The sequence below is a fragment of the Pollachius pollachius genome (assembly GCF_949987615.1).
Source record: "Pollachius pollachius genome assembly, chromosome: 2".
NCBI lineage: Eukaryota > Metazoa > Chordata > Actinopteri > Gadiformes > Gadidae > Pollachius > Pollachius pollachius.
Genome location: NC_136935.1, coordinates 52,499,861 through 52,527,360, shown reverse-complemented (window position 1 = coordinate 52,527,360; position 27,500 = coordinate 52,499,861). Strand labels below are relative to the sequence as shown.

The following is a 27,500-nucleotide window of genomic DNA, read 5'->3' as shown; positions in this document are numbered from 1 at the left end:
CCTCCTCTCTCTCCTCTCTCTCCTATCTCCTCTCCTTCTCTCCTCTCTCATCCTCTCTCTCCTCTCTCCTCCTCTCTCCTCTCCTCTCCTCTAGGGGTCAGACAGGGGTAATCTCATCAGAGTCTCACCTTGCCCCGCCGTGGCGCCAGCGGCTCATTTGGCTAATAGCCCTCCTCCCCCCTCCTCCTCCTCCCCCCTCCCCCCCTCCTCCTCCTCCTCCTCCCCCCCTCCTCCTCCTCCTCCTCCCCCCCTCCTCCTCCCCCCTCCCCCTCCTCCTCCTCCTCCTTCTCCTCCCCCCCCTCCTCCCCCTCCTCCTCCTCCTCCTCCCCCCCCTCCTCCTCCCCCCTACCCCTCCTCCTCCTCCTCCTTCTCCTCCCCCCCTCCTCCCCCCTCCTCCTCCTCCTCCCCCCTCCTCCTCCTCCCTCTCCTCCTCCCCCTCCCCCTCCCCTCTGAGTCTTATAACCAGTGACACACAACACATGCTCACTAATTACACCCCTGCGTAGTCTGTGTGTCTGTGTGAGAGTGTATAAAGGTGTGTGTTTTTGTCAGTCTCTACAAGTGTGTGTGTGTGTGTGTGTGTGTGTGTGTGTGTGTGTGTGTGTGTGTGAGTGCCCCTCACTACAGCACCAAGTTGTTGAGCTGGTACTCGTAGCCGCGGTGGGCGGCGGCCTGGACGCCCGGGTCCGCCCACAGGCAGGAGAGGGCGTGGCCCCGGAAGGGGAGGAGGACCGAGAGGGCGTGGCCCCGGAAGGGGCGGAGCTCCAGGGCCTCGTCACATCACCTGCCACAGGACCGAGAGGGCGTGGACCTGGGGACACATGAATGGGTTAATGATGGATGAATGGGTTAATGATGGATGAAGGGGTTAATGATGGATGAATGGGTTAATGATGGATGAAGGGGTTAATGATGGATGAAGGGGTTAATGATGGATGAAGGGGTTAATGATGGATGAAGGGGTTAATGATGGATGAAGGGGTTAATGATGGATGAATGGGTTAATGATGGATGAAGGGGTTAATGATGGATGAAGGGGTTAATGATGGATGAAGGGGTTAATGATGGATGAAGGGGTTAATGATGGATGAAGGGGTTAATGATGGATGAAGGGGTTAATGATGGATGAAGGGGTTAATGATGGATGAAGGGGTTAATGATGGATGAAGGGGTTAATGATGGATGAATGGGTTAATGATGGATGAAGGGGTTAATGATGGATGAAGGGGTTAATGATGGATGAAGGGGTTAATGATGGATGAAGGGGTTAATGATGGATGAAAGGGTTAATGATGGATGAATGACCTCATGGTGGGAGGATGAATGTGTTAATGATGGCTGGATGAATTACCTCACGTTGGGAGGTGATTCTAATATTATCCTTATCCTATTATCCTTTCTCTCAATGAGAAAACAATGAAGAAAAATGTGTCACACACACACACACACACACACACACGCACACACACACACACACACACACACACCAGGCAGACTGTGTGGGCGGGGTGAGTTAGTGATGGCGACAATAACTTTGACAATAAAGTTCCTTTAAATGAACCGGACATTAAACCCACCCAGCCAGCGCTCCTTTTATTATAAATGACCTCCCGCACACACACACACACACACACACACACACACACACACACACACACACACACTTCATTATGGCTCCCTCCTGATTCCAGAGCGGGTGATTAACGCCGCCCCCCCCCCTCCCACCCCCCCGGGCCGAGCGGTCAACGTTCACCTCCCGTCTGTGAACACATGAACTGCTCATCCTCTCTTTTTTTATGATTAAAGAGACTCGCAAGAAAGAATGAGTATACATCTGATGTAGGCTTAAAACGTGATTAACTATTTATAAGTGCCAAATCGCCAACGTTTTCTGTATTCTCGTTTTATATCCCGACGAAAGCCTCGTAAGGAAAGTTCCTCTGCTACTTTCACGTAGATCGCACCATCTTTCCCCGTCTTCATTTAATGCTTTACTGATATCTCTGCGTTGTCTCTGTTGTAGAGACAACACAGCAACATCTAGCATCAGACTGCTGCCGTCTGCTACCACCTAGTGGTCATCAGACTGCGGTCTGCTGCCACCTGGTGGTCATCCTGGCTTCCACACGGGTAGACTGAACGAGAGGGAGTTTGTGTACATTAAATAATATAAGTCGTCAGTTAGTTTCTAGCCTGCTCCTCCAGCTAGTCACAGACTGCACTGCATGTAGGACAGCAAGCAGGAGCTCTCTCTCTCTCTCTCTCTCTCTCTCTCTCTCTCAACACACTTCCTCAAAGTCTGGTGGCTCCTAATTTGTGTGTGTGTTACATCAGATATATTGTATCATTGTATATGTTTGCTGATACAACTTTAGAAATGCTGTCATTTTACGCCAAAACGCCGAAATGCTGTCAAAAGTGGAATTCTTGAGAACCCCAAACAGGAACGCTGGGACACACACACACACACACACACACACACACACACACACACACACACACACGATAACCAATACTAGCAATGGTCCCAGAATGGCACCAATATTGCATATCGTAAACTCCTTCATGGCCTACCGTAAACTCCTTCATGCCCTACCGTAAACTCCTTCATGCCCTACCGTAAACTCCAACATGGCCTACTGTAAACTCCAACATGGCCTACTGTAAACTCCAACATGGCCTACCGTAAACTCCTTCATGGACTTCATATGAACTCGACCTCACTGCGGCAGGTAAATGTACATTCCACAAACACTTCTCAATTGCAATTCATTCTGATATATATTAACATTCCTTCTATATTGTACTGAACCACGCAAAGACTTTATCAGAGTCGTGTTTCACGTCAAAATACTGCAACATTCCAGAGAAAACTAACGCATATTTGAGATGAGGCATATGACATCACTATCAATTTCTCATCCATACACACACACACACACACTATTCTTGCCTATCACTGACGCAGCATGAAGTTGTGTGAGTGTGTGTCCAACCTTGCAGCTGCTCAACTCTTCCGTGTTGAAGCCCTTGCTGTGGATGACCTTCAACTGTTTGACCAGCACACTTTTACCGCTCTCTGCCGTCCTGACGGAGCACAGTGGAGAGCTTTGAGATGTCTAACCTGCGAGGGATTAATAATATTATTAACATCATCACTCTCACCTAGCAGGAGGATCTTCACCATGCTCATCTCGCGTTTGGCGCTTTGGTACAAGTCCCGGTCGATCTGGGTGCTGTGGACCCTGGCAGTCATCTCCTCGGTGACCTCCGACCCCAGACACTGACCCATCATCTCACCTCCTCAGCTGCTCCTCGGTTACCTTGGTTACCTTTGACCCCCAACACCACCCCATCCTCTCCTCTCCTCTCCGGTGAAGGTACTTCTTAGGGTTGGGTCGTCAAACCTCCCGCACTATAACGCTGGGTAGTTTAGAAGAAGTCGTTTCGCTAATCTGGTGTGTAGAGCAAGAAAAGGTCTATCAACAAAGTCACAACTTTTCTCTGTTTGGGACCTCAGTGGCGGAACGAGCTCCCTGCCGATGTCAGGATTTCAGAGTCGCTCACCAGCCTCCGCAAAAGACTCAAAACTCACCTGTTCAGAGTTCACCTTGACTCTGCATAGCCATCCAGCCCCTTCCGGCCACCATTGTATGTTGTACGTCCTGGCACTTAATGTACGCACTTAATCTACATTGCACTTATTCATAGTACTTAATTGTGTAGCATCTGCAGTAGCTGCTATCACTGCGCTACACGGGGAACGGGTTAGCCTGGTGATTGTTAGTACTTGCACTTGGCTCTATGAACATCTTTACTGTACTTTCTTCTTGGCGCGTCTGCCGGATGGAGGTCCGATCGTGAGACGGGTTCCCTCACGACAGGGTTCTGGATAACTACTTTATATCCCAGGAAAAGATGGGCGTGTCCACCTAGATGTGTGACGGAGAGATGAGCACCGTTTGCTACAGTCCACTGGGTAGGCTGGTAGACTGATCTACCCAGCACACATCTAGGTGGCCACGCCCACCTGTGATGTCATAAGGGACAGATTTCCAAAACGGCTTGTAACGGCTAATCAGCCCACACCTGGTGGCATGTCATGGGACCTTTAACATTATACATTACACATATCAGTTCAATATGGCATAATATGAGGACATGTAACACAACGTAAGGCATAATGCAGAAGCAAGGTGGAGGCTATTGCATGATTTAATAACCAAAATAATAATTAGAATTAGTTATCACACACGTTACATGTTGCTCGTGGTGACAACTCTCTGCAGTTTCGAACGCACATGGGGCTTGTATGCGTGGCCCGGACCTCAATAAACCATGCTGTCTAAAGCAGTACAGGTGTGTTGATTTGTGTTTGACAGACAAACTCCAACATCACCCAGAATGTTTTTCTGGGGTCTTGCATCTTCTTTTTTTCTTCCAGGTGGCAGGTTGTGTGTCAGCGATAGTCTTAGACTCAAGTTAAACCAGATCAATGGTTGTTATACTATCATATCATTGCTGGTTCCAATGTACAGACCTAAGTTAGGCACTATTATTTACAGTTACACCCCCCCCCACACACACACACATACACACACACTTCAATTTAACTGAATAAGAATAGATTCTCGTTTTTTAAATGACTATGCCAGAACTTGCAAGTATTATAATTCAGTGAGATTTCTCTTGCTGAAGACACTATCAGTTTAATTACTTAAAGCACACATATTTTAAAATTCTGTAATTTAAAATCTAGAGAGGATAATTAGCAAATTACATAAATATCTGGTCAATAAGGAAGGGGTAAAAACACACTAATCCTAAAACACACACACACGCACGCACGCACACGCACACACACACACACACACACACACACACAGCGATAATTAAAGAAAAGCTTTTAAAACCCGATCAAACTGAAAGGCTGTGTTGGGCCTCACTGAGTCTAAAGCTCTATGCTGAAGTCTTCCTACGGGCCAGAGGCTCTCAGCGGTCTGGGGGCCGTCCCACAGGTAGCTAACGTACTGCTCAGGTACTGCAGACCCCCCGTGGCCCCTGGGTCGGTGGGTTCACCACGGGGCCCGCCCCCGGGTCAGCAGGGGGCTGGTGGCTCCACGCTGGGACCACCGCTGGGACCACCGCTGGGACCACCGCTGGGACCACCGCTGGGACCACCGCTGGGACCACCGCTGGGACCACCGCTGGGACCACCGCCGCTACTGGGAGGCCAGCTGGGCGGCGTCCTCCGTAGTCTCCCCCCTCCTCTTCATCGCCTCGAACACCGCCATCTCCTTGGCCTCCTTCTTCTGGTTCCTGGCCTCGAAGAGCAGCCTGAGGGTGAGAGAGAGAGAGAGAGAGAGAGAGAGAGAGAGAGAGAGAGGGAGAGAGAGAGAGAGAGAGAGAGAGAGAGGGAGATGGTGAGAGGGTAAGAGAGAGAGAGAGAGAGGGTAAGAGAGAGAGAGAGAGAGGGTAAGAGAGAGAGAGAGAGAGAGAGAGAGAGAGAGAGAGAGAGAGAGAGAGAGAGAGAGAGAGAGAGAGAGTCACAGGGACGTTGGGTGGTCTATCTTGACCACTCTAATGTCACTCACGAAAGACTCGTAACTCACCTGTTCAGAGTTCACCTCGACTCTGCATAGAAACCAATGCACAGCCACCATTGAATGTTGTACGTCCTGGCACTTGCACATTGCACTTATTCAAGGTACTTAATTGTGTAGCATCTACAGTAGCTGCTATCGTTGCTTTACACGGGGAATGGGTTAGCCTAGCGATTGTAATACTTGCACTTGGTTCTATGAACATCTTTACTGTACCGACAGCAATATATTGTTCACTTCTTATGACAAATGTACTTATTGTAACAAATGCACTTCTTGTAAGTCGCTTTGGATAAAAGCGTCTGCTAAATGCCCTAAATGTAAATGTAAATGTAAATATCACAGCCGAGTTAAGGCAGTCACAACACTTGCTGACGTCATGGAAACTAAGTCTGCGGTTATGATCGGTGATGACATCATCACCTCCAGATCATTAACGAGTTCAGTTTGTCGGGTTCCTCGTCCGATTCAGAGGGAAGAGGTGAGCCTGATTCTTAAGGTGAACATGGTTCTTAACGTCATAGAGGTGAACATGGTTCTTAACGTCATAGAGGTGAACATGGTTCTTAACGTCATAGAGGTGAACATGGTTCTTAACGTGGGGGGGGGAACATGGTTCTTAAGGTGAACATGGTTCTTCAGGTGAGCCTGGTTCTTAACGTCATAGAGGTGAACATTTAAAATTAATTTGACTCCACTCTTCCTAACCGGGGAGTATTGCTGACCTCTAGCGTAGCTACGGTGGAACTACAGTTTTCCGAAGTTGCTCTACAACAAGCGCTCTTTTGATCCATGCGTTCTTGTCTTGTCGAAAATATTTTAGGCCAGTTGGATCCCAATTCACATGTGAAAATAAAGAGGCTCAACTTATGTTGATGTTGAAATTAACTGCCCCCAGTAGTCTTTGTTAAATGTGAAGTCGGCACGGCGGTAAACTTCGTCGGTGACATGTTGCTTTAAATATTGCCGCCGTGAAGGATTATGGGATACCACTATCTCCTTTCCTTTCACAAAGGAAGCTCAGGAGTATCCTATGCTAAAGGAGGGTTAAAGGAAGCATCGAGGCTCCTTTCCTAAGCATTTCTAGATTTCAAACCACCTTTCCTCCAAGCATTTCCAGGTCATCTCCATAGGAAAGGAAATTTCCTACGCAATAAAGAGAATTCCTAGAGGCCCCTGGTTCTTAACGCTACAGAGCGGATCAGGAACTGTTCTCCATGGTTCTTAAGGTGAACATGGTTCTTAAGGTCAGAGCGGACCAGGACCGGTTCTCCATGGTTCTTAAGATGAACATGGTTCTTAAGGTCAGAGCGGACCAGGACCTGTTCTCGATGATTCTCTGCACGATGTCGTCTGTGGTCAGGCCGTTGTCGCTGTCCAGCGTCCGGAACACGCCCCTCTTCTTGGGCTCCTGAACACACAGAATACCAGCGTCAAGACCAGTAAGACCACACAACCAGTACAACCAGGCACCTCTTGGACTGGGAGCTCATACAGCGCAGCAGAAGGATGACCGGCTTCCTGTTCCTCCCCGGTGGAAAACCTTAAGATCCTCTGGGATGAGCTCCATGTCACGTCCTCACCCCCTGAAACCTTTAGATCCTCTGGGATGAGCTCCATGTCACATCCTCACCCCCTGAAACCTTTAGATCCTCTGGGATGAGCTCCATGTCACATTCTCACCCCCTGAAACCTTAAGATCCTCTGGAATGAGCTCCATGTCACATCCTCACCCCCTGAAACCTTTAGATCCTCTGGGATGAGCTCCATGTCACATCCTCACCCCCTGAAACCTTTAGATCCTCTGGGATGAGCTCCATGTCACATCCTCACCCCCTGAAACCTTTAGATCCTCTGGGATGAGCTCCATGTCACATCCTCACCCCCTGAAACCTTTAGATCCTCTGGGATGAGCTCCATGTCACATCCTCACCCCCTGAAACCTTTAAATCCTCTGGGATGAGCTCCATGTCACATCCTCTCCCCCTGAAACCTTTAGATCCTCTGGGATGAACTCCATGTCACATCCTCACCCCCTGAAACCTTTAGATCCTCTGGGATGAACTCCATGTCACATCCTCACCCCCTGATCTGCAGCATGGCCGCTACATCTACCTTCAGGGCGTTCAGCAGACGCTTTACCCAGAGCGTCTTACAATAAGAACATTAGTCAGAGGAAAGAGAAACAACCATATACCGCTGTGGGTACAGTAAGGATGTTCATAGGACCAAGCACTAACTATCACTAGGTTAACCCGTTCCCCGTAGACAACAGAGACAGCTAGGACAGGTACTAGTGGACGTACAACATACATTAAGTTCTACATTAAAGATGTAGAAACTGATATTGACTGTCGTAGTAAAATCAATTAGGGGGGGTCAGTTTGAACGTGACTGTTTCTGTACCACACTGGAGGTTACTGCCCCCAGCGCCCCGAAAGGTCAGGGGTCATGGAGGTCACTGCCCCCAGCGCCCCGAAAGGTCAGGGGTCATGGAGGTCACTGCCCCCAGCGCCCCGAAAGGTCAGGGGTCATGGAGGTCACTGCCCCCAGCGCCCCTAAAGGTCAGGGGTCATGGAGGTCACTGCCCCAGTGCCCCTAAAGGTCAGGGGTCATGGAGGTCACTGCCCCCAGCGCCCCTAAAGGTCAGGGGTCATGGAGGTCACTGCCCCCAGTGCCCCTAAAGGTCAGGGGTCATGGAGAAGAGCTTACCGCGTAGGGGTCAGATCCATCCTTGTCCGGGAACACCTCCGTCTTGCCGTGACACACCAGGTCAACCTGCACAGAGACACACAGACAGGTGGACCACAGACAGGTGAACCACAGACAGGTGTTCAGTCCCCTGGACCACAGACAGATGAACCACACACAGGTGGACCACAGACAGGCGTTCAGTCCCCTGGACCACAGACAGGTGAACCACAGACAGGTGTTCAGTCTCCTGGACCACAGACAGGTGAACCACAGACAGGTGATTCCTAACTAGACTAACTAGACACCTAATTAGTTTTAGTTCTAAACATTCCTAAAACCTTGTTCTAAAGACTGTGTGAACCCAACACCGCTGTGTGAGTGCTGTGGGAGCGCCGTGGGAGCGCCGTGGGAGCGCTGTGGGAGCGCCGTGTGAGGGCCGTGGGAGCGCCGTGGGAGCGCTGTGGGAGCGCCGTGTGAGGGCCGTGGGAGCGCCGTGGGAGCGCTGTGGGAGCGCTGTGGGAGCGCTGTGGGAGCGCTGTGGGAGCTGACGCAACACCGTTGTGGGAGCGCTGTGGGAGCGCTGTGGGAGTGCTGTGGGAGCGCTGTGGGAGGGCCGTGGGAGCGCTGTGGGAGGGCCGTGGGAGCGCTGTGGGAGGGCCGTGGGAGCTGACCCAACACCGTTGTGGGAGCGCCGTGGGAGCGCCGTGGGAGCGCCGTGGGAGCGCCGTGGGAGCACCGTGGGAGCGCCGTGGGAGCGCTGTGGGAGCGCTGTGGGAGGGCCGTGGGAGCGCCGTGGGAGCGCTGTGGGAGCGCCGTGGGAGCGCTGTGGGAGCGCCGTGGGAGCGCCGTGGGAGCGCCGTGGGAGCGCTGTGGGAGCACCGTATGAGCGCTGTGGGAGCTGACCCAACACCGTTGTGGGAGCGCCGTGGGAGCGCCGTGGGAGCGCCGTGGGAGCGCTGTGGGAGCTGACCCAACACTGTTGTGGGAGCGCTGTGGGAGCAGCTCTTCAGGAGGACTCACCTTGAAGTGATCCAGCAGGTCCCGGCCCACGTCGTAGGGCGCCCCGATCACCACCTCAGACACGTACTGCAGAGAGAGAACCAGACCCAGGGTCACAGGCTGACTGCAGCAATGAGCAAGGCATTCAGCTGCTGGGGCTCAAAGCCTGAGCTATCCACATCCTGTTGGGTCTGAGGAATAAACCAGGGCGGGCACTGGGTATTTCCCAGAGCGTGACGGACCACACTGGTTTAGTCAGCTTGTACCAGTTACCAAACAGGAGTAGATATGAGTGACTTTCATCATATTGTTAGTTATCCACTTCAATAAGCTAAATGATAAACATAGTGCTTTGAGCGGGATGTTGTTGCGTTGTCATGGAAACTTCTGCCTGATAGTTTGAGGGTTGTTTTTGGTGCTTGTTTCCCTCTGGCTCCAGTATCTCAACATGCTGAGTACTGGCCAGTACGTCGTTACACTGAGCTTCAGATCAGAGCTCCCACAGAGCAGCAGAGGGACACTGAGAGGTGACACGCAGTGAAGGTCGTTGATGGATTCTCTCAGTGGAGAACATCACTTCCTGTCAGCCTCAGTGTTGTTTTAAAGCAGGAGGCTAAACATCAACACACACACACACACACACACACACACACACACACACACACACACACAGACAGACAGACAGACAGACAGACAGACAGACAGAGTCACAGAGAGACAGACAGAGTCAGAGATACAGAGAGAGACATACAGAGAGAGAGAGACTCACCCTGCAGGCCAGGACGCTGAGTGTCCTCTCATGGACGTTCATGATTGGGTAGTTCTTCCCCTTGTAGCGGTTCACTTCCTGGACAGGGGAGGCGTGAAGACGTCAAAACATGAACGAGTTTGTCTGTGAAGTGTTGAGCTGTGGCTCTGTGACTGGAACGCCGCTCTGAGGCATCTGGGCTCTCATAAATGGGACTGGTTCTGTTTGTCTTGATCATAGTGAGTGGCGTTAGGCAAGGCGGAGATCTGTGTGTGTGTGTGTGTGTGTGTGTGTGTGTGTGTGTGTGTGTGTGTGTGTGTGTGTGTGTGTGTGTGTGTGTGTGTGTGTGTGTGTGTGTACCTGGTCAAAGTGCAGGCCAACGATGACATAAGGCTTCTCTGCCTGGTTGTAGACCTTCTCCAGGAAGTCAACGTGGCCGATGTCTGAGGAGCCTGTTGTCAAGGCAACAACAACACCAACACCAACAATAACAACAACCACAACAACAGCAGCAGCCCTAGGTCTGGCGGGGGTCAGAGGTCAGGATACGGAAGAGGTCGAAGGCCCCGGCCACATAGATGACGGTGTCACCGGCCTGAGGCTCCTTCCCCGACGCAAACTGGATGATCTTCTGGGAGGTCTGGAGGAACTGGGACACACCGGTCCAGGGGCTGTGGCCTTTAGGACCCTGGGGAGACACAAGGATTAACCCCAGGGAATCAGGCCTTTTTAGGGTGAAGAACTGCATTTGGGCGTACTGCTAGATTAGGGTTGTATGTTAGAAACACCCCTTATTATTCTCACACTTCATTTCTGCAAACCAATTTCAGCGTCTTTCAAAAACGGTCTGATTGTATCACCTTGCGCTAAGCCCGCCTCCTGACTAGCCTAGACTGCTGTGATTGGTCAGCACGGCCACTCTGTTGCGATTGTTTTACACACTGTTAAGGAAGTAAAGTTTGAGCGCAAACAAGCCGTTTCCCGCTCTTATTGAGGGGTGTTCTCGTGGGGGGGGGGGGGGGGTACTTCCCCTGGGGAGGAATGAGATTGATCTAGCTTAGCAGACTTAAATCATGTTACATACGTCAGATAAACGTCAAAAGCAAAGGGAAAAGTCTAAAAAGCATAATATCACCCTTTAACACTTCAGTGCATTTGAAAGTGTCTTGAGATAAGAGGACCTGTGACGCCCCCTTGTGGCTGTGACGATCCACTACAACAAACCTGTGAACACTGGTTGTTCAGTAAGAATCAAGATGGTGCGTGTATTCAATGATATCAAAACAGCCTCTATTGTCCTGCAGAATGCATTTCATACAGGAGTCGCTTTGGCCCAAGCGTCGATATTCACCTTCCCGAAGTTGTCTGTGTGCTGCAGGTAGTCTGGATTGTCCTGGAAACACAGATCAGAGATCAGAGATGAACAGGTGAACCTTAGAGCACCTGTTCAGAGTTCACCTTCATTCTGCACAGCCCCCCCCCCTTACTGTTTGATGTACGTCCTGGCTCTTAAAACCAGCATTGTGTAGCGTGTTGTCCTAGCTGTCTCTGTTGTGTATGTGTGTGAGTGTGTATGTGTGCGTGCGTGCGTGCGTGCGTGTGTGTGTGTGTGGCCGGCGGGGCCCTCACCATGTTGCTGTGGTGGGTCTTGGTCATGAGCAACATGCGGCCCACCAGGTCGGTGGTGGAGACCCCCTGGGTCCTCTTGCACTCCCTGTAGCGCTGCTCGCGCTTCACCTCGGCGTACGTGTCCTCGCCGTCCACCGTGAGCGTGATGTCGTCTGGAGACAACACGCCAACTTAAAGCAGGGGTTCTCAAATGGGGGTACGAGGACCCCTAGCGGCACTTTGGAGTACGGCAGGGGGCACTCATATAATTAACAAATACAAATAAATAAAAAGCTAACTCCTTTTCACCCTGAGCAAGTTTCACGTTTGTTGTTCATTTTTACTCTGCCAAATAGATCACACACACATTATTTATGTTCATTTAATTATTTTAGCCCCAAAAATGTGCCGTTGAAGGGGGTACTCTGCTGATAAAGGGTCTTAGAGGGGTCCACGAGTAGAAACAGGTCGAGAACCACTGAGGTATAGAGATCGTCTTTAGGCCAGTGCTGCGACATGCACCATAAACCCCAAACCCCATAAACACCAAACCCCAAACACACCAAACCCCAAACACACCAAACCCCATAAACACCAAACCCCATAAACACCAAACCCCAAACACACCAAACCCCATAAACACCAAACCCCAAACACACCAAACCCCATAAACACCAAACCCCAAACACACCAAACCCCATAAACACCAAACCCCAAACACACCAAACCCCATGAACACCAAACCCCAAACACACCAAACCCCAAACACACCAAACCCCATAAACACCAAACACACCAAACCCCAAACACACCAAACCCCAAACACACCAAACCCCATAAACCCCAAACACACCAAACCCCAAACACACCAAACCCCATAAACACCAAACCCCATAAACACCAAACCCCATAAACACCAAACCCCAAACCCACCAAACCCCATAAGCCCCCCCCAGAGCTCCTCAGGCCCCACCTCCGTGTACGCAGAAGTCACAGTTGAACTGGTCGAGCGTCTGCAGCGTGGTGACGTACGGCGCCCCCTCCACGATCTCGTCCACCCACTTGATGGCGCGCACCATCTTGTAGCGCTCCTCCTGGGTGAAGACCGGGGGGCCCTTGTGCCGCGAGATCTCGGCTGGGGGTCCAGAAACAGAGAGGGGTCAACGGGGTGCATAGCCTCCCCCCCACACCCCTCTTACACACTTACTGTAATTAGCATTGTGTATTATCTTATATCTTATTGTTTCTCTTTCTTCTGACTAATGGACTCATTGTAAGTCATTTTGGATAAAGCGTCTGCTTAACGCTCTCAATGTAAATGAAAGGTAAAAGAGATCCAACATCCGGGTGAGCCGGGGGTCTGTACCGTCGGTGTGGACCCCCACCACCAGGTAGTCGCCCATGGCCTTGGCCTGCCGCAGCTGGTTCGAGTGTCCGTAGTGAACCATGTCGTAGCTGAGGACAGAAGACAGCGTCAGCTCACTGAGGCCCCCCTCCTCTCCTCCAACGCATGACCTTTGACCTTTATCACCTTTGTTTTTAGGAAAAGGGTTCGAACAGTTTCCTTTGTTGTTTGACAGCGAGCACCTAAATAAGAAGTAGCCTTCTTATGGGGTCATGTGATCCGTCAGGGGCCCAGTGATCAGTCAGGGGCCCTGTGGTCAGTCAGGGGCCCTGTGATCAGTCAGGGGCCCTTATGTGTCAGGGGGATGTATCTCCAGAGGTCACCATCCAAGCCAATCAGACGCCCTTATCCATCCCTTCAGCTCTGGATATAACCATGGCAACAGGCCGTTCAATACATCTCGACCGGCTATCTCTGAGGGGATCCAAAGCTAATATAAGGGTGTCTCTGGAGTTTGGGCAAACCACGCACTTTCACTGAATCAGTTTCTTAATCATTTTCTTTACACTTTTCTTATTCTTGGTCTGTCTTTATTGCTTTTCTGATATACTTTACATGAACCATTCAACAGGCAGTTGATGCATTAATTCACAGAATGCCATTTTCACTTCTAAAGTTGTACACCACCCTTTGGAACGATGTCTTTGATAAAGTAATGCCAACCAGCCCGTGTAACATGACATCAAGCCCTGATCTTAAAGTCTAATTTCAGGACCCGCGTGTTACGCAACAGGCCTCCTATACATATCACTGGCTGACAGCGCAGCGCTGTAATAAACAACAGGCCTCATCGGCGTGTGATTGGCTGAGAGCGCAGCTGTGTAATAAAGAGAGCAGAGGGCACACACGACCACTCAGATCCCGACTTCATAAAAAAACCCGAATAACTTCTGTGTAGTAATAACTGTAACGGTGTTGATGGTATATAACCGTATTATAAAGGGTTTTGACCCGAGGACTTAACTATGCATAAGTTGTCACATGCTTTTTTAACTGACGTTATCACAGCACTGAAGACCACAAGTCTTGACTGTATTCTGGTCTCTATTTATTGAAACATTAATAATAAATATTAATAAGCCTTAATGAACCTTACGTCGGTACTGCGCATGTCTCGGGCCGGGCTGGAACGTCAGAACGAAACCAGCCAGCTCCGACTCCGAGCTAACAGTAGCATACAACCACAACAAGGTCCTCTCCCACCGGAGCATGTACCCCCAGACCCAGCCCTACAGCAGACCGGTGTTAGGGTCCAGACCCCAGCCCTACAGCAGACCGGTGTTAGGGTCCAGACCCTACAGTAGACCGGTGTTAGGGTCCAGACCCCAGCCCGACAGCAGACCGGTGTTAGGGTCCAGACCCCAGCCCTACAGTAGACCGGTGTTAGGGTCCAGACCCCAGCCCTACAGTAGACCGGTGTTAGGGTCCAGACCCCAGCCCTACAGTAGACTGGTGTTAGGGTCCAGACCCTACAGTAGACCGGTGTTAGGGTCCAGACCCCAGCCCTACAGTAGACCGGTGTTGGGGTCCAGACCCCAGCCCTACAGTAGACCGGTGTTAGGGTCCAGACCCTACAGTAGACCGGTGTTAGGGTCCAGACCCCAGCCCTACAGTAGACCGGTGTTAGGGTCCAGACCCCAGCCCTACAGCAGACCGGTGTTAGGGTCCAGACCCCAGCCCTACAGCAGACCGGTGTTAGGGTCCAGACCCCAGCCCTACAGTAGACCGGTGTTAGGGTCCAGACCCCAGCCCTACAGTAGTGTTAGAGGTTCTCGTACCAGCCGTCGCACCACACCCTGACGACGCTCCTCTGGTCCAGGTCGGCCCCGCCTCGCTCCGCCTCCCGGTCCGCCGCATGGTGCCCGTTCTTAATCATCCGGTCGCTGTGCAGGTCCAGACGGTGTCCTCTGTTCGGCTGATACGGTTAAAAAATGACGGCTTTAGACGGATCCGATGTTATTCCAACTTTCCAACCGAACAGGTCGACTACCGGCCAGCGGCTTACAGTATCCGGCTCAGCAGACCACGCCCCCGGCACCAGATGTACGTCACAGCCAGACCACTCCCCAATCACTAGCGCTACCAGGCTACGGCTCAGCAGACCACGCCCCCAGCTAGCGTTGCCAGATTGTGACAGATTTCCTGGACCAATCTGGCAACACTGCCCCCAGCACAAGACCACGCTCTCGTCCCCCGATGTACCACGCCCACAGCACCAGACCACGCCCACAGCACCAGATGACGTCATCGCCCGAGGAGCCCGCCAGCTGGAATCTCGGTTGCGTGACCGCCAACCGCCGCGGATCAGGTTACATGCTGGCTGTGCCAAGTGTGTGTGTGGGAATGAATACAGAATGAAATCAGCAATAAAGACGACCACTAAAGTCAAAAATATATATTTACAAAAAAGATGTCCCCAGATCTCTGTACTATTTAAAGACCAGTAACACTGACTGCTGTACCTGAGGTGGATCAACATTGAAGTCATTCAGTTTACGGATAGAGAAGGAAAGCAGCAGGGCTATTTCAACTAAGCCTGTAAAATGGAAACAATAAATAAGTAAATAAATAAATAAACGTAGCAGCCCTTAAAAAAATAAACTAGTAATGCTACACCAAGGAGCTCAGAGATGGAATGTCTTTCCCTATTTATCAAGGCATCGATAGAGAGACCAGAGTTAACATTATCATACTGGTGTAGACACTAGAACAGCTGGTAACACACCAGTACAAAAAAATAGTAAATGACCTCAGATTTACTTGTCTTTCGAAGCCCTCGAAACATCTGAATAAAAACAAAAAGTTTAAACGTCTAACTTAAATTTAATCACAGGATAACAAACATAACGCAACAATGACTGAGTGCAGTGGGCTGTGGAGCTCTGTGGCGTTAAACAGCCTTCCTCTTCTTCCTCTTCCTCCCTTTAGAGAAGCCCCGCCCGAACCAACCGCCCTGCACCGGCTGGGGGGCAGGAGGGGCGGGGCCCTGGGCGTCAGGGGGGCGGTCCTCCTGACCAGCAGGGGGTGCTATGAGGCAGCGGGTGTGACTGAGCTCCTCCTCCGGCCTGAGGGGCGTGGCCTGGTGGAAGATGGGGTCCTCTGCCCTACAGAAACACAGGGTAGCGCCGTTTACCTCGATATCTCCGTAGGCTTTGAGCTCCTTTCTCCCATGACGTCACTACTATTGACGTCATGACTCTACGGAAGCCTTCTGGGTCCATGCGTATATGAAATCATAATAAATAATGCAGATGTCAATATTCCCAAATAATGAACCATAATTAAGGACTGGATTCAAACAGGAAGGTGGTTCTTCTTCTGTGGTTCTCACTTGTTGTAGGGAGGAATCTGAAGGTCCAGCTCCTTCATCAGGAGCTCCATCACCTCATCACACCTCCCGTTGATCTTCAGTGTCGCCAAATCATCTTTTGGAGTCCACTACAAACAGAGAGGCCATGGTTCAGTCAGAGCTTCCTGTTCCAGGATCGCACATTCCTCAGATCGGGTATCGGCGAGTACGCAAGTATATGTGCCGGTACAATCACATGACTCTTTTACTACACAGAGAACATCAAACACCACGGTGTTATACTGCATTCGTTAACGGTCGGAGGTGGAAAGTCGGAATGGGAAATCTCTGATTAATAATTATAAACGTAAAGGATGGTTGACAGTAAGTGAACCGACTTTACATTGCTGTCATCGTAAGAGAACCCTTCAATAAGAACCAGTGCTGTTAGTAGTTACGATGCTCGAGGCTGTATTGGTATGAACTCGGTATCAGCCGATACTCAGGTTCAGCCATCAGGAAGCAAAAAATGGTATCGGAACATCTGTAGTTCTCTAGAGATTATCTGGATATAAAGAATCCAGTGACCAATCAGGAGGGGCCTACCTGGAGGTTAACAATGAGGAGGGGCCTACGATGAAGAGGAGGGGCCTACCTGGAGGTTAACGATGAAGAGGAGGGGCCTACCTGGAGGTTAACGATGAAGAGGAGGGGCCTACCTGGAGGTTAACGATGAAGAGGAGGGGCCGCCTCTTGGCCGGTCGGTTCATGCTCCACAGACAAGCGTACTTCTTTAAAACCTGTCGGGGACGACGAGCAGAATGTAAACATCCTAGCGTGTCATCGTGATAAGGTTTGGTTTGTCTCTCTGTCTTGGCTCCGTGGTGGGGGAACGAGCTCCCTGCAGACGTCAGGACCACAGAGTCGCTCATCCGGCCCCGCAAGAGACTCAAGACTCACCTGTTCAGAGTTCACCTGGACTCTACCCCCCCACACCCCTCTCACTTATTGTATGTCGTCCTTAGTTATAGTACTTAGTTCTGTAGCATCTTACCCTAGCTGTCCTTGTTGTATACGGGGAATGGGTTCATCTATGCCCCTTTTTCCGAAGGTACCAGTTCAACTCGCCACAACTTGGTTTGGTTCCAGGCCGACGTGATTCCATCTAGAAAGCACCTCTTCAACGTGGGCAGGTCGACATAGCAGGCAGCCGTGGAACTGCGACACTTTAACAGACAGGGTTACGCGCAGGAGCGTCTCCACCGCTGTCACGGTCCAATCACTACTGTTGGCTGAGCGCTGATGCTAGTATTCAAAGATACCGGGTGTCGGGTGTCACGCTCAGACGTTACGCTTATCATTATTCGTCAATCAGTGTCCAGCAGCCGGTTTACGTCACACAAAAGTATCATTTCAGCTCTCTTTGAACCTTGACGGAGGTGAGATTAAAAAAGTACCAGGTACCAGGTACCTAATGTTGCCGATCGAAACACATGAAAAGGCGGGCAGAGTTGAGGCGAGTTGAGCTGGTACCGTCGCTGGAATGGGGCACTATTGATTATTGGTGCTTGGTTCTACGAACATCCCCGGGTCCGACCAGACCGCCCCAGCCTTAGGGCCTGACCTCGAGGCTGGGTTCCTGGGTTAGCCTCAGGGCCTGACCTCGAGGCTGGGGCCCTGGGTTAGGGTTAGCCTCAGGGCCTCACCTCGAGGCTGGGGCCCTGGGTTAGCCTCAGGCCTCACCTCGAGGCTGGGGCCCTGGGTTAGGGTTAGCCTCAGGGCCTCACCTCGAGGCTGGGGCCCTGGGTTAGGGTTATCCTCAGGGCCTCACCTCGAGGCTGGGGCCCTGGGTTAGGGTTAGCCTCAGGGCCTCACCTAGAGGCTGGGGCCCTGAGTTAGGGTTAGGGCCTCACCTCGAGGCTGGGGCCCTGGGTTAGGGTTAGGGCCTCACCTCGAGGCTGGGGCCCTGGGTTAGGGTCAGGGCCTCACCTTGAGGCTGGGGCCCTTGGTTAGGGTTAGCCTCAGGCCTCACCTCGAGGCTGGGGCCCTGGGTTAGGGTTAGCCTCAGGCCTCACCTCGAGGCTGGGGCCCTGGGTTAGGGTTAGCCTCAGGGCCTCACCTTGAGGCTGGGGCCCTGGGTTAGGGTCAGGGCCTGACCTTGGGGCTGGGGCCCTGGGTTAGGGTTAGGGCCTCACCTCGAGGCTGGGGCCCTGAGTTAGGGTTAGGGCCTCACCTCAAGGCTGGGGCCCTGGGTTAGCCTCAGGGCCTCACCTCGAGGCTGGGGCCCTGGGTTAGGGTCAGGGCCTCACCTTGGGGCTGGGGCCCTGGGTTAGGGTTAGGGCCTCACCTCGAGGCTGGTGCCCTGGGTTAGCCTCAGGGCCTCACCTCGAGGCTGGGGCCCTGGGTTAGGGTTAGGGTTAGGGCCTCACCTCGAGGCTGGGGCCCTGGGTTAGGGTCAGGGCCTCACCTTGAGGCTGGGGCCCTTGGTTAGGGTTAGCCTCAGGCCTCACCTCGAGGCTGGGGCCCTGGGTTAGCCTCAGGGCCTCACCTCGAGGCTGGGGCCCTGGGTTAGGGTTAGGGCCTCACCTCGAGGCTGGGGCCCTGGGTTAGGGTCAGGGCCTCACCTCGAGGCTGGGGCCCTTGGTTAGGGTTAGCCTCAGGCCTCACCTCGAGGCTGGGGCCCTGGGTTAGGGTAGCCTCAGGCCTCACCTTGAGGCTGGGGCCCTGGGTTAGGGCCTCACCTCGAGGCTGGGGCCCTGGGTTAGGGTCAGGGCCTCACCTTGGGGCTGGGGCCCTGGGTTAGGGTTAGGGCCTCACCTCGAGGCTGGGGCCCTGGGTTAGCCTCAGGGCCTCACCTCAAGGCTGGGGCCCTGGGTTAGGGTTAGGGCCTCACCTCGAGGCTGGGGCCCTGGGTTAGGGTCAGGGCCTCACCTTGAGGCTGGGGCCCTGAGTTAGGGTTAGCCTCAGGGCCTCACCTCGAGGCTGGGGCCCTGGGTTAGGGTTATCCTCAGGGCCTCACCTCGAGGCTGGGGCCCTGGGTTAGGGTTAGCCTCAGGGCCTCACCTAGAGGCTGGGGCCCTGAGTTAGGGTTAGGGCCTCACCTCGAGGCTGGGGCCCTGGGTTAGGGTTAGGGCCTCACCTCGAGGCTGGGGCCCTGGGTTAGGGTCAGGGCCTCACCTTGAGGCTGGGGCCCTTGGTTAGGGTTAGCCTCAGGCCTCACCTCGAGGCTGGGGCCCTGGGTTAGGGTTAGCCTCAGGCCTCACCTCGAGCCTGGGGCCCTGGGTTAGGGTTAGCCTCAGGGCCTCACCTTGAGGCTGGGGCCCTGGGTTAGGGTCAGGGCCTGACCTTGGGGCTGGGGCCCTGGGTTAGGGTTAGGGCCTCACCTCGAGGCTGGGGCCCTGAGTTAGGGTTAGGGCCTCACCTCAAGGCTGGGGCCCTGGGTTAGCCTCAGGGCCTCACCTCGAGGCTGGGGCCCTGGGTTAGGGTCAGGGCCTCACCTTGGGGCTGGGGCCCTGGGTTAGGGTTAGGGCCTCACCTCGAGGCTGGTGCCCTGGGTTAGCCTCAGGGCCTCACCTCGAGGCTGGGGCCCTGGGTTAGGGTTAGGGCCTCACCTCGAGGCTGGGGCCCTGGGTTAGGGTCAGGGCGTCACCTTGAGGCTGGGGCCCTTGGTTAGGGTTAGCCTCAGGCCTCACCTCGAGGCTGGGGCCCTGGGTTAGCCTCAGGGCCTCACCTCGAGGCTGGGGCCCTGGGTTAGGGTTAGGGCCTCACCTCGAGGCTGGGGCCCTGGGTTAGGGTCAGGGCCTCACCTCGAGGCTGGGGCCCTTGGTTAGGGTTAGCCTCAGGCCTCACCTCGAGGCTGGGGCCCTGGGTTAGGGTAGCCTCAGGCCTCACCTTGAGGCTGGGGCCCTGGGTTAGGGCCTCACCTCGAGGCTGGGGCCCTGGGTTAGGGTCAGGGCCTCACCTTGGGGCTGGGGCCCTGGGTTAGGGTTAGGGCCTCACCTCGAGGCTGGGGCCCTGGGTTAGCCTCAGGGCCTCACCTCGAGGCTGGGGCCCTGGGTTAGGGTTAGGGCCTCACCTCGAGGCTGGGGCCCTGGGTTAGGGTCAGGGCCTCACCTTGAGGCTGGGGCCCTTGGTTAGGGTTAGCCTCAGGCCTCACCTCGAGGCTGGGGCCCTGGGTTAGGGTTAGCCTCGGGCCTCACCTCGAGGCTGGGGCCCTGGGTTAGGGCCTCACCTCGAGGCTGGGGCCCTGGGTTAGGGTCAGGGCCTCACCTTGAGGCTGGAGCCAAGGCAGAGGATGAGGTCGGCGCTCCCGGCCGCCGCCGCCGCCCCGCTCCAGTTCAGCGGCTGCTCCAGCGTTCCTCGCTCCCCGAAGTGGACGATGGTGTCCCGGAGCTCCGCCCCGCAGCGGCCGCAGCGCCGCCCGGTGGCGTGGCGGCGCAGCGCCGTGCGCTCCGTCACGTCAAACATACGCACGTACTCCCGGGCCGGGATGCACGACGCACACACCTGGGGGCGGGACAACAGGCCATCAGGGGGCGGGATCACAGGCCGTCTGGGGGCGGGATCACAGGGCGTCAGGGAGGCGGGACAACACAGGGCGTCGGGGAGGCGGGACAACACAAACCGTCGGGGGGGCGGGACAACACAAACCGTCAGGGGGCGGGACAACACAGACCGTCGGGGGGGTGGGACAACACAGGGAGACAGGGGGCGGGACTACACGGGGAGTCAGGGAGGGGTGGGACAACACAGGGAGACAGGGGGCGGGACTACACAGGGAGTCAGGGGGCGGGAGTACACAGACCGTCGGGGAGGGGTGGGGCAACACAGGGAGTCAGGGGGCGGGACTACACAGACTTCTCTTATCTTTATTTGCCCTACAAATGTTTTTTGCCTTTCTGGGAACAAAGTTGTTGTTACCCATCATCCGATTACCTGTGTGGTCGTGTATGTGTTGGTTTTATGACCAGATCTGACACTCATTGCACAACCCCTGTTGCAGTGTAATCATGTAAACACTAACTCAGTGAGTCATCAACGTAATGCTATCTGTATCAGTATCAGTTAGTCTCAAAGGGCTTAACGGACCGCTGGTTTATACTCTGAATAACGACTGGAACAGCAGCAGACGACCATCTGAGCCCGTCCTTCTAACATTTATTAAAGGGCTGACGTTATGTCACCAGGTGTGAGTGTGGTAAGCGGTTACAAGCCGTGATGTAGCTGGACAGATCAGCAGCATTTGATACAGTCCACTGGTAGACTGGCGGACTGATCTGTCCATCATACATCTAGGTGGACACGCCCACTTTTGATGTCACTAAAATACAGGAAAAGGCGGATATTCAAACAGCTTGTAACGGCTGATCACACTCACACCTGGTGGCGTGACACAAACCCTTTAAGGTCCTCTAGCGCCCCCAACTCAATGAACATGATGACCCCACCCCTTTAAGGTCCTCTAGCGCCCCCACCTCGATGAACATGACACCGCCCCTTTAAGGTCCTTTAGCGTCCCCCCACCTCGATGAACATGATGACCCCACCCCTTTAAGGTCCTCTAGCGCCCCCACCTCGATGAACATGACACCGCCCCTTTCAGGTCCTCTAGCGCCCCCACCTCGATGAACATGACACCGCCCCTTTCAGGTCCTCTAGCGCCCCCACCTCGATGAACATGTTCCCGTGCAGCTCAGAGAGTGCGTTCTGGGGGAGGCCACTCCGCAGGTGCAGCCCGTCACAGTTCTGCGACACCACGTGCTTCACCTGCAGAGCACAAACACAAAGCAGCGCTCTAACACTGGGGGGTCTGCACTGGGCGATCGACAACACCGGGGGTCTGGTTCCCCTCACTCGTTTTCCTCATCACTACTTTGCATTTTATTGTATAGTATTACATCCAGAGACTTCCACTGCTGCTGTCACAAAGGGATTTCCTCTCCAGGGGATTAATAAAGTTATGGATGTAAAGTCAGGTACAGTTCATAATAAACAGGATGTAATTTCACGTACCAGATTCTGCTGATGCAACGCTTTGATACACATGTGTGTGAGGGTGGGCTCGGCTCTCCCCAGGTCAGACAAGCTGCAACACAGCATTATTAAAAGCAGGCTCAACGCGGGTTTAGTTCACCTACTCAACTGAAGTGAGCTTTCACTTAACATTTCCGTTCAGGGTGTTTACCAGATGCTTTTATCCAGAGCGACTTACAATAAGGATGTTCATAGAACCAAGTGCCAAGCACTAACCATCACTAGGTTAACCCATTCCCCGTATACGACACAGATAGCTAGGCTAAGATTCTACGCAATGCAAAGTACTGTTTTTAAGTGCAAGGAAGTACAACATCCAATAAGTAGGAGCGATGGGAGGGGGTAAGGGGGGAGGCTAGTCCAGGTGACTCTGCCCAGGTGAGTCCAGCGTCCGCCTCACCTGACCGCCTGTCCTTTCTGCAGCTGGGTCCAGACCCCGTTGGGTCCTCTGTAGTCCGGGATCAACGCGGCCTGGAATCAAAGCAACATCACATCCTCAGAGATCCACAGAGCGAGGCAGGCGTCAGAGCTCAGAGGTCCAGCAGGGAGACGCACCGTGCTGATGCCGGCTCCGGTGTAGACCACCAGGTGCTGAGAGCGCCGGACGGCTGCGGCCAGCGTCGACACTTTGGTCTTCAGGTCCTCCACGCCGTCACACACCTCGTCAGGAGAGGAGGAAGCCCATTGGTCACATAAAACGGTACGGGCGGCATGCGGCTCAGAAGGCAGAGCGAGTCGGCTGGCGACCAGGGGGTCACTGGTTCGATCCCCAGCTCCTCCTAGCGGAATGTCGAGGTGTCCCTGAGCGAGACGCCCCCCCCCTGACTGCTCCTGACCAGCTGGCTGTCGCCCTGCGTGGCTGACTCCGCCGTCGGTGGGTGAATGTGTGCATGAATGGGTGAGTGTGAGGCGGTGTTGTAAAGCGCTTTGAGCAGCCACTGGTTAGAACAGCACGGTATGAATGCAGTCACTTTACCATTAAAATGTAAGGAGGCAAGAAAGAGTTCGTCTTGCACAGTATACGCGGTATGACGAGGAACATGGGTTATAGTGTGTTGACCAGGCAGGGGGCTGGAGGACGAGGTGTTGGGGCTCACCTCCTCCCTCCTCCTCCTCTGTTGCCCGCTCCGGACGCTCCGCACCCGGACCTGCTCCACCGCCGACGGGTGCCGGAGAAGCGTACGCGCCTCCTCCTCCGAGCGCTCGTCCTCCGCCTTCTTCAGGATCCGTGTGACCTGCGGTGGGACAGCGCACAGCTCAACCATTGGACCACGCACAGCTGGACCGCTAGACCACTGGACCACACCGTGCATCTACACTGGTTTAGTTGCATAATGAGCAATGTTATGTCTATGTGTTGGAGGCGACACATAGACATCAAGTCATAAAGTACAGAACAAGTCATAAAATACCAACGGGTCGACGGACCGGCTCCGGTCCGAGTACCCACTGGTCCACGGACCGGCTCCGGGCTCAGTCCACTAAACCAGCCCCGGTGTCCCACCGAAAGAGGCGTGTGAACTGTGAAGCTTACAACTTCAGTATTCTTATCGAGCTAACCTGGCTAATAACAAAGCTCTGTTCCGGTTAATGGCTCACCGTCTTCAACACGTTCCTTTCGGTCTCCTGGTGCACGATCTTCGCCCTGTCCAGGGCTTTCTTCTCCGCCCGGGACACACCGGCTCCTGGGTCCGCTTCCATTTCTCCCCCAACAACATTCAAAAGAGATGTTCACATGACGACAAACCGAGAACCAGAGCTCTGATATAAGAGCAGAACCACAGCGCCGCCTGCCGGCACCTCCAGTAACACCCCTCAGATAAATAACAGACGCCAGACACAGAGAGAGACAGACACACAAAACCTTTAAATAGAAACGTTTATTAAAAACTTCAAAAATGTATAAATATAATTATAAAACATTGGCAACGCAAAAATATCAACAGGAACATGTTGCTAGGCTAATTTCTGATCTATGGTGATAAATATATGTTGTGTTTCTAGTGATTCTTCAGAGGCTCTCAGCGTCTACTGGTCCTGGAGGTCTTGGGGCCCCTCTGAGGTCTTGAGGTCCTGAGCTGCCCCGGCCTGCGTTGTGGCGTAGACGGGCCCCTAAGGTGGGGCCCCTGGGCTCCTCTGACCCAAGGCCGGTCTGGGACCTTCTGCTGCATCCTGACACAAGAACCACAGAGTGAGGGGAACACGCCACAGAGGCTCTAGTGTGGTGTGTGTGTGTGTGTGTGTGTGTGTGTGTGTGTGTGTGTGTGTGTGTGTGTGTGTGTGTGTTGGTCATGGTCTCTGTGTGTGTGTGTCTGTTTGTGTCTGTGTGTGTCCTGTGTGTGTGAGTCTGTGTGCGTCTGAAGGTAGTTACATGAGCCTTCTCTTCCTCTCCAAGGATTTCTGTGTGGCAGCAGACAGGGAACTCTTTCCAATGACCCGACCTGGAGGCCCCGTCTGTCACACACACACACACACACACACACACACACACACACACACACACACACACACACACACACATACACTAAATGAAGTAAAATGTCCCTGAATTGTATAAAAGCTAACATTTTCCTGAAGAATGAAAATGTAAACTGATTTGCAAATCAAGGTGTCTAGTGCGACCGTAATTATAAACCAAAGACCTGGGAAGACCTATTGCTGCAGCAAATGTTCTCACAACCGCTATCAACATCTAACATAATGACCGTGTAATCCACAAATCACAGCTGGACCTAATGAACTCGTGAACTAAGAAGAACAGCTTGACATGAGCAGAACCAGTGAGCGACCAGTCTGCAGTCCGTATGGGTGGGGAGCAGCCTGGCTAGTGGGGAGGCTGCTGTCCTTTTATTCAGCACAAGATGCTGTTGTTGAGGCTACCTGCTGTTTGAGCTCTATTGCTGGGAGGCTACCTGTTGTTGGTTGAGCTCTATTGCTGGGAGGCTACCTGTTCTTTGAGCTCTATTGGTGGGAGGCTACCTGTTGTTTGAGCTCTCTGTCCCAGCGAATCAGCTGCATCTTCTCAGCCGCCGTCAGCCTGAAGAAAACATCATGGATGTCGTAGCGGACAGACTGCAGCTGGAGAGAGGAGAGAAGAGAGGAAAGGAGGAGAGAGGAGAAGAGTAGAGAAAGGGGAGAGGATAGAAGAGAGCAGAAGAGAAGCGAAGAGAGGAGAGAGGAGAAGAGTAGAGAAAGGGGAGAGGATAGAGGAGAGAAGAGAGGAGGGGAGAGGAGGGGAGAGGAGGCGAGGCTTTATAACCAACGTGGGGTGCACCTCATGTTGGACCGAACCACGTGTTGACGGCAGACAGTAGCAGAGGTGATGCAGATCGGACAGAGTGAGTGAGTGAGAGGTGTGTGTGTGTGTGTGTGTGTGTGTGTGTGTGTGTGTGTGTGTGTGTGTGTGTGTGTGTGTGTGTGTGTGTGTGTGTGTGTGTGTGTGTGTGTGTGTGTGTGTGTGTGTGTGTGTATACCTGCAGGGTGACTCTCTCCCATAGCAACCCATCCTGTCTGCTGCACAGCCCCCCTCGCCCCCCCGGACTCTGATTCTCAAAGGCCTGCAGGAACTGCTGGGTGTCCTACACACACACACACACACACACACACACACACACACACACACTTATTCCTGTGCCTGTGTTTGAGCAATACAACAGAGCCCGGCAACTGGCAGCAGCCAATGGGAGCGTACCCTGGCCGTGCGGAGCAGCTGCTCCACCCTCCCGGTCCTCAGCAGCCGGCGCGTCAGGAAACCCTTCACGGCCGCCGCCACCAGGGGGCGCCAGCGCTCAGGGAGAGACCGCCCCACAGACTGTAGGGGCGGGAGGGAGAGATGAGGAGAGAGGTCTGAATAATGTGAGAGAGAGAGAGAGAGAGAGAAAATACCAATTCCACCAATGACAACCAATGACATTTCCCCTCCAGGATCTCCAGGTTCTGGCATCTGGTCGCCCAATAAGGAGGCAGCCTGATAGCCGCCAGGGTAACGGGGCAGAGAGGCGTGGGGGCGTACTTGTTGATTCTCTAACTGTTGGGATCTGGGCGGGGGAACGGAACACCGCCCAACACAACACCCAACACAAACACACAAACACCACCCAACACAAACACACAGACACAATGCACAAAAAGGATTTAAGGGAGAATTAGAAGATGAGCAGGCTAAAGGCTGTCTACTGGTCTTGTACCATAGCTGGTACTGGGCCTTCAGGATGGGACCAGCATGGGACACTCCCCCACGCAGAGAACCACAGCCAGAATGAACAACCGCCTTGTTACCAGGGAGGAGGAGGAAGAAGGCTGAACCGGTACCTGGAGACAGACGTCTGAGAGGACGCCTCCTCCTCCTGACAAGGTGGCGGCGTCCCCAGGCCGGGAGACAGACGGCGGGCAGAGCGAGGACACCCTCTGAAGGAGACGGCAGCGCTCCGACAACGCCTGGGAGGGGGACAGAGAGAGGGACAGAGAGAGAGACAGAGAGACAGAGGCAGAGAGAGAGAGAGAGGGACAGAGAGGGAGAGACAGAGAGACAGAGGCAGAGAGAGAGAGAGGGACAGAGAGAGGGACAGAGAGAGAGACAGAGAGACAGAGGCAGAGAGAGAGACAGAGACAGAGGCAGAGAGAGAGAGAGAGGGACAGAGAGGGAGAGAGAGAGAGAGAGAGAGACAGAGAGACAGAGGCAGAGAGTGAGAGAGGGACAGAGAGAGAGACAGAGCGAGAGGGAGGCAGAGAGAGAGAGAGAGGGAGAGGGAGAGAGAGACAGAGAGACAGATAGAGAGACAGAGAGAGAGAGAGGGAGAGAGAGGGAGAGAGAGAGGCAGAGAGAGAGACAGACAGAGAGAGACAGAGAGAGAGAGGATCCCAGCAGGCATCACATGCTGCCCAGTCCTGAAGGACACATTGGATTGGAGCATGAGGAGATAGGCCTTGAGTCCTCTGTCTGCACATTTACATTTGTTGCTCTGGTGTGGTATTCCTGCAGGTATGTCTGGTGGAGCCAGAGAGAGAGAGGGAGAATGAGAGAGAGAGGGGGGAGAGAGAGAAAGAGAGAGGGGAGAGAGAGGGAGAGAGAGAGAGGGGGGAGAGGACTGAGAGAGAGAGATAGAGAGAGATTTGATTTTA

The 27,500-nt window shown here is 53.5% G+C and overlaps 4 protein-coding genes across 4 annotated transcripts in view; all 4 read right to left on the bottom strand.

The window, feature by feature from the left end:
- The window catches only part of gnav1 (guanine nucleotide binding protein (G protein) alpha v1), a gene marked incomplete at both ends in the record, with an annotated part of 16,103 nt that extends 12,811 nt beyond the window's left edge, over positions 1-3,292 (bottom strand). The window contains 3 exon segments of the mRNA XM_079730420.1: positions 623-771; positions 2,997-3,079; positions 3,166-3,292. Of these exon segments, the coding sequence (XP_079586546.1) occupies positions 623-771; positions 2,997-3,079; positions 3,166-3,292 (359 nt within the window).
- A 905-nt stretch (positions 3,293-4,197) lies between these two features.
- On the bottom strand, positions 4,198-15,065 carry pcyt2 (phosphate cytidylyltransferase 2, ethanolamine). Its single transcript, XM_079730154.1, has 12 exons — positions 14,836-15,065; positions 13,019-13,107; positions 12,626-12,787; positions 11,674-11,825; positions 11,396-11,437; positions 10,594-10,732; positions 10,405-10,487; positions 10,066-10,143; positions 9,318-9,383; positions 8,316-8,381; positions 6,926-7,014; positions 4,198-5,337 (listed from the first exon to the last, which is right to left on the bottom strand). Exons 1-12 carry the CDS (start codon positions 14,931-14,933, stop codon positions 5,223-5,225), a joined length of 1,179 nt encoding a protein of 392 aa, XP_079586280.1. The 5' UTR covers positions 14,934-15,065; the 3' UTR covers positions 4,198-5,222.
- A 205-nt stretch (positions 15,066-15,270) lies between these two features.
- sirt7 (sirtuin 7) lies at positions 15,271-24,109 on the bottom strand. The gene is made up of 11 exons (XM_079730152.1): positions 23,979-24,109; positions 23,477-23,614; positions 22,935-23,039; positions 22,780-22,850; positions 22,359-22,431; positions 22,014-22,112; positions 20,616-20,852; positions 17,066-17,146; positions 16,389-16,495; positions 15,520-16,161; positions 15,271-15,373 (listed from the first exon to the last, which is right to left on the bottom strand). Exons 1-10 carry the CDS (start codon positions 24,078-24,080, stop codon positions 15,948-15,950), a joined length of 1,227 nt encoding a protein of 408 aa, XP_079586278.1. The 5' UTR covers positions 24,081-24,109; the 3' UTR covers positions 15,271-15,373; positions 15,520-15,947.
- A 185-nt stretch (positions 24,110-24,294) lies between these two features.
- The window catches only part of cp110 (centriolar coiled-coil protein 110), a gene marked incomplete at its 5' end in the record, with an annotated part of 5,357 nt that continues 2,151 nt past the window's right edge, over positions 24,295-27,500 (bottom strand). The window contains 6 exons of the mRNA XM_079730419.1: positions 24,295-24,551; positions 24,751-24,833; positions 25,359-25,457; positions 25,853-25,957; positions 26,071-26,190; positions 26,691-26,816. Coding sequence (XP_079586545.1) covers positions 24,401-24,551; positions 24,751-24,833; positions 25,359-25,457; positions 25,853-25,957; positions 26,071-26,190; positions 26,691-26,816 — 684 coding nt within the window. The 3' untranslated portion in view covers positions 24,295-24,400. The remainder of the gene's footprint in view (positions 24,552-24,750; positions 24,834-25,358; positions 25,458-25,852; positions 25,958-26,070; positions 26,191-26,690; positions 26,817-27,500) is intronic.

Coding starts and splice junctions, on each gene's coding strand:
- sirt7 (XM_079730152.1), bottom strand. CDS start 24,080: ATGGAAGCGGACCCAGGAGCCGGTGTGTCCCGGGCGGAGAAGAAAGCC. Junction 23,615..23,978: donor AAAGGAACGTGTTGAAGACG/GTGAGCCATTAA, acceptor GTCCCACCGCAG/GTCACACGGATCCTGAAGAA. Junction 16,162..16,388: donor CAGATTCCTCCCTACAACAA/GTGAGAACCACA, acceptor GTGTTTCTGTAG/GGCAGAGGACCCCATCTTCC.
- pcyt2 (XM_079730154.1), bottom strand. CDS start 14,933: ATGATTAAGAACGGGCACCATGCGGCGGACCGGGAGGCGGAGCGAGGC. Junction 11,826..12,625: donor TGACTTCTGCGTACACGGAG/GTGGGGCCTGAG, acceptor TGTTGTCTCCAG/ACGACATCACGCTCACGGTG. Junction 5,338..6,925: donor CAGAGAATCATCGAGAACAG/GTCCTGGTCCGC, acceptor TCTCACCCTCAG/GCTGCTCTTCGAGGCCAGGA.